Source organism: Jaculus jaculus, chromosome 5 (assembly GCF_020740685.1).
Source record: "Jaculus jaculus isolate mJacJac1 chromosome 5, mJacJac1.mat.Y.cur, whole genome shotgun sequence".
NCBI lineage: Eukaryota > Metazoa > Chordata > Mammalia > Rodentia > Dipodidae > Jaculus > Jaculus jaculus.
The window spans coordinates 171,461,259-171,466,030 of record NC_059106.1 but is presented as its reverse complement, the minus strand read 5'-3'; the positions used below and the strand labels follow the sequence as shown (position 1 = coordinate 171,466,030).

Below are 4,772 nucleotides of genomic sequence, written 5' to 3'. Positions count from 1 at the left end.
TGAATGTCCCAGGGAGGAGCTGACTGCCCCAGAGAAGAGCTGACTGTCCCAGGGAGGAGCTGACCACCCCAGGAAGGACCTGACTACCCCAGGGAAGAGCTGACTACCCCAGGGAAGAGCTGACTGTCGGGGGTGGGGGGAGCTGACTGCTCAGGGAAGAGCTGACTGCCCAGGGAGGAGCTGACTGCCCCAGACAGGATCACGATAGAGTGAGTTGAGTGCCCCAGCATGGATCTGGCCTCCTTGGTGTGACTTTTCACCCTTTCCCCTCAAGTCCAGGCAGTTTGAGCCAATTAAGAGTGTTTTCATAATAGGATGGAGTTGTCGAATTGTAGCCAAGAATAGCTAAATACAGTCTGGAGGCTATTGTTCAAACAAATACCTGTGGAAACAACTTAAAGTGGGGAAGGAATTATTTTGGCTTGAGGCAGAAAATAGAGAGAGGAAAGAAGCCAGTCTCCCTGGGTTCTAGTTTACTATCTTATCAAGAGCCTCCAACACAACTGTTAAAGCCAAAATTGTATACAGAGGTAATTGTTTTTCTAGAGACATATGATACAAGAATGCTAAAAACAACAAATAAACCATGTTTACTGGGGGCCAGAATGTTTGTGACCATATTAGCCTTCCTCTATCCCTAAATCTAAACAGTGTTCATCATAAAACCACCTTACAATTTCATTTGCAAAATGAAATTCGATAAGACAATTAACCAGCTCATATATTTTACTTAAAATTTTTTAAAGCTTGTTTAAATTTTAAGCTCTCCTCAATCACCTCACGCAAAGACCTCACGTAGACCCCACCACCTCACACAAAGGCCTCTACCATCTTGCACACCTCTGCCTCACACAAGACCTCCACCACCTCACACACAAGTCTCCACCACCTCACAAAGATCCCTCCCACCTCACACAGAGACCTCACTGCCTCACAGGGAGACCCCCCTACTGCCTCACAAGACCAGACTACTTCACCTAAAGAACCCACCACCACCTCACAGAGGCCTCACTGCCTCACTGAGAGACCCCTACCACCTCACACAAAGATCATACCACCTCACTCAGAGACTCTCACCACCTCACACAGGGACCCCCCGCCCACCTAACACAGAGGTGCCCATCACCTCATACAAAGACCCCCACCCACCTCTTGAGGTTATTGCCCAGTGACACCCATCATCCAATTTGCTTTTCCTTTGAATAGCTCAATTCTTTTTGCCTCCCCGAATATGCACTGTCAGGCAATTCCCTGACACTGTGTGTTCCCTGTGGTAGGCCTATCAGGGGGACTCCGATACTAACTACCTCTCACCCCAAAGGAGGTGGCACCTCCTGAAAGTGAATGCTAGAACATTCCTTCCACAGACCTTGTGGCCACCATGTCCTGCCTGTTCCACTTGTGACCCCCTCCCTGGGCCTATGGACCCAGCTCTGGGCTCAAGCTAAGGAAACACTCAGTGGCTGTGGGGCATCTTTACGGGCAGAGGAGAGGCAGAAGTGGCTCTACCTTCCTCTTTACCAAGTTCAAAGGCAGCCAGGCAGTGATCTTCCATCTTCGCCTGATGGGAAATAAGTGGCCACGCACACCTGGTCGTACCCCAGCTGGTCGTGACGTGGTGGCCTCCTTTAGTGCCAGAGCACGGGAGCGCTGCTGACAGGACCCGAGCCTCGGCCAGGCGGTGCCGCGCCACCAGACACAGGCCCACTTGGCACTGTCGTAACTGATCTCATCACTGGCACACAGCAGCAGTGAGCAGAGGGAACAGCCCACCAGCCACTGGGTCCACGGCTGCAGGATGCCCACCCAGGCCAAGGCCCAGGGCTAGACAGCTGCCGCAGCCCAGGCAGAAGCAGCCTGGAGTCTCCACCTCCCTCACCGACAGGGACATGGGGACAAATTCCAAAGAAAGGGGACATGCCCAACATAGGGGATGGGGACTTTTGGGAAACAGATCCAACACCTCCAAAAAGGGAGCCAGAGCCCCGCTACTCACCAGGGCTGGCCCTATTCATGGCTCTGGCCAGGGTGGACAGCCTGGCCCAACACGAAGCTAGGACATTTACGAGCTGAAAGGAATCTTCTGGAAAAATAAACCAAGCCTAATGAGGGCTCTCCAGAAACCAGCTCCAAACACCAACAAGGAAAGACTTGGCCCGACAACCATGGCAAGAGGTATAAAAGCTGACAGCCCAGCACTTCACACTCACACACTCACACCTGCACGCCCACACCTCCCAGCCCAGCCCCACCATGGCCGCCTCTACCATGTCTGTCTGCTCCAGTGACTTGAGCTATGACAGCCGGGTCTGCCTGCCAGGCTCCTGTGACTCCTGCACCGACTCCTCCTGGCAGGTGGACGACTGTCCAGAGAGCTGCTGCGAGCCCTCCTGCTGCGCCCCCAGCTGCTGCCAGCCCAGCTGCTGTGCCCCCTGCCTGACCCTGGTCTGCACCCCGGTCAGCTGTGTGTCCAGCCCCTGCTGCCAACCCACCTGCACCAGCTCCTGCACGCCCTCGTGCTGCCAGCAGTCTTGCTGCCAGCCGGCCTGCTGCACCTCCTCCCCCTGCCAGCCGTCCTGCGGTGTGCCCGTCTGCTGCAAGCCCGTCTGCTGTGTGCCCGTCTGCTGTGGGGCTTCCTCATGCTGCCAGCCCTCTTGCTGCCAGCAGTCTAGCTGTGCGCCCTCTTGCTGCCAGTCCTCCCCCTGCCAGCCGTCCTGCGGTGTGACCCTCTGCTGCAAGCCCGTCTGCTGTACCCCCGTCTGCTCTGGGTCCTCCTCTTGCTGCCAGTCCTCATGCTGCCAGCCGTCCTGCTGTGTGCCCGTCTGCTGCAAGCCCTGCTCCAGCGTGTCCCTGCTCTGCCGCCCCGTGTGCAGACCCGCCTGCTGTGTGCCCACCTCCTCCTGCTGCGCCTCCTCCTGCCAGCCCAGCTGCTGCCGCCCGTCCTCCTGTGTGTCCCTGCTCTGCCGCCCCGCCTGCTCCCGCCAGGCCTGCTGTGGCCTCTCCTCGGGCCAGAAGTCCAGCTGCTGATGGACCTGTCCCCTGGGTCCTCCAGCTCAGGGCCCCACCTCACCTCTCCCTCTGCTGGCAGTACAGTTGCCTGCAGGATCTAACTGCATCATAAGTTTTAGTGCCTGTCTCTGACAGTTCAATGATGATGTCACATCTCCTAGCCAGGGCTTTCTCATCTGCTACCTTCACACAGGCCCAGAGGGGCAGCCCACACTGTCCCTGTATGGGATGCCCAGATTGCCACTGAAATGTGACAGCCCTCCCCCGAGGCATTCCCAACTTCCCTGTCTCCCTGCCTTGTCCAATGTGTGTCTTGCCCTGAAATTAATAAACCTGCCTTTCGGGACTCTGAGTGTGTGCCTGCCCTACCTGGACAAGACCCATCCTTCTTTCAGCTAGGACCACACAGCCATGTCCTGGGCCAGCCTGTCCCAGGAGCATTCCTACGTAGCTCCAAGGATACTGGTCATCGCAGGCCAGAGCTGAAGCCTCCGCCACCTCTGCTGCTGTCCTTCAGTCTAGCACATGAGGTGATGTCCATGGGGACACATGTGGTCAGTGGCTACCAGCTAGAGCAGCCCTCAGGAAAAGGACTCAAGTCTCACCATTCCCCAGTCAGTCTGAGGACACTCTGGGTCAAGAAGGGTCACAGGTGTGCCTGGGCACAACGGAAACGCAGCACCTCCTGAGCAGATCCCTTTATATCCCACTGACCCGAGTTCTATTCAGCTGTCTAGACCTGAATGACTGTGTCCCCATGAAGGTTCAGGTCTATCCCAGGGGATAAGTCAAAAAGAAAGAGAGCAAAGGGCAAGGATTTCAGGGTGTGCCCTCTGGGGTCTGTTCCCCTAAGTCACTCGACCCTCAGGCCAGTCTAGGTGGCCCCCACATTTCCAGCGTCCCAAACATGCTGTGCCCAGCAACCCCTCCCCACCCTACGCACACAGAAGAGCCGCCTCCTGGCCTGCTGCCCCCCTCCACCCTCGACACCAGGGCCCTCCCAGCTCTGGGCCCCACTTTGTCCATGACAGAAGGGAGCAGGGTAGGAGTGAACAGGATCATGGGAAGGTCAAGAAACCTGAGATCCTTGGAGCCCACCCTGTAGACCCCTGACCCTCAGTGGGTCTGGCCTGCTGCTAACAACTGGCCCCACAATCACTCTGCCACATGCTGGGCTTACTGTCTTCTGGGGTATAGAGAGAGGTGGCCCCACTTCTTCCCTCTCCACTCTCCTAGGGACCCTCCTATGAAATCGTGGTGAAGGATGGCAGTTCTTTGTTCCCTCTAGGAGCAAAGTCTAGGCAGTGACTGGAACTTTCCTCCTCTGTGACTCAGCACCTCCCCAGGCCACATGGAGCCGTTTCTCTAATCAGTGACCAGGGAACCTTCTTGCTGCTGGGTGACTCAAAAGGCACCATAGAGCTGAGAAGTGACAGAGGAGTGCTCAGCACTGAAACATCTCTATCACACCTTCCAAGGATCAGGGCCCATCTCAGAAAAGGTGGCAGAAAGAATGTAAGAGCCAAAGGAAGGGTAGGAGTGTTCCACACAGAATGGCCTGGATATCCATGACCTCACAGTGCCTGGCACTACCTACTCAAGACCCTCATAATAGGAGGAACAAAATGATGATGTCAAATAAAAGAGAGACTGGTTGAGCAGGTATGACGGAGAGTGGAGCTGTGAAAGTGGAAAGTGGGGGGGGGTGGATTATCATGGTTTATTGTCTATAATTATGCAAGGTGTCAATAATTTTTTTTAAA

At 55.6% G+C, this 4,772-nt stretch overlaps 1 protein-coding gene across 1 annotated transcript; it reads left to right on the top strand.

The window, feature by feature from the left end:
- The first annotated feature begins 2,253 nt into the window (after window positions 1-2,253).
- LOC101599715 (keratin-associated protein 10-9-like) lies at window positions 2,254-3,027 on the top strand. The gene is made up of 2 exons (XM_045150920.1): window positions 2,254-2,284; window positions 2,321-3,027. The coding sequence occupies exons 1-2, from the start codon at window positions 2,254-2,256 to the stop codon at window positions 3,025-3,027; spliced, it is 738 nt and encodes a 245-aa protein (XP_045006855.1).
- Window positions 3,028-4,772: the final 1,745 nt, after the last annotated feature.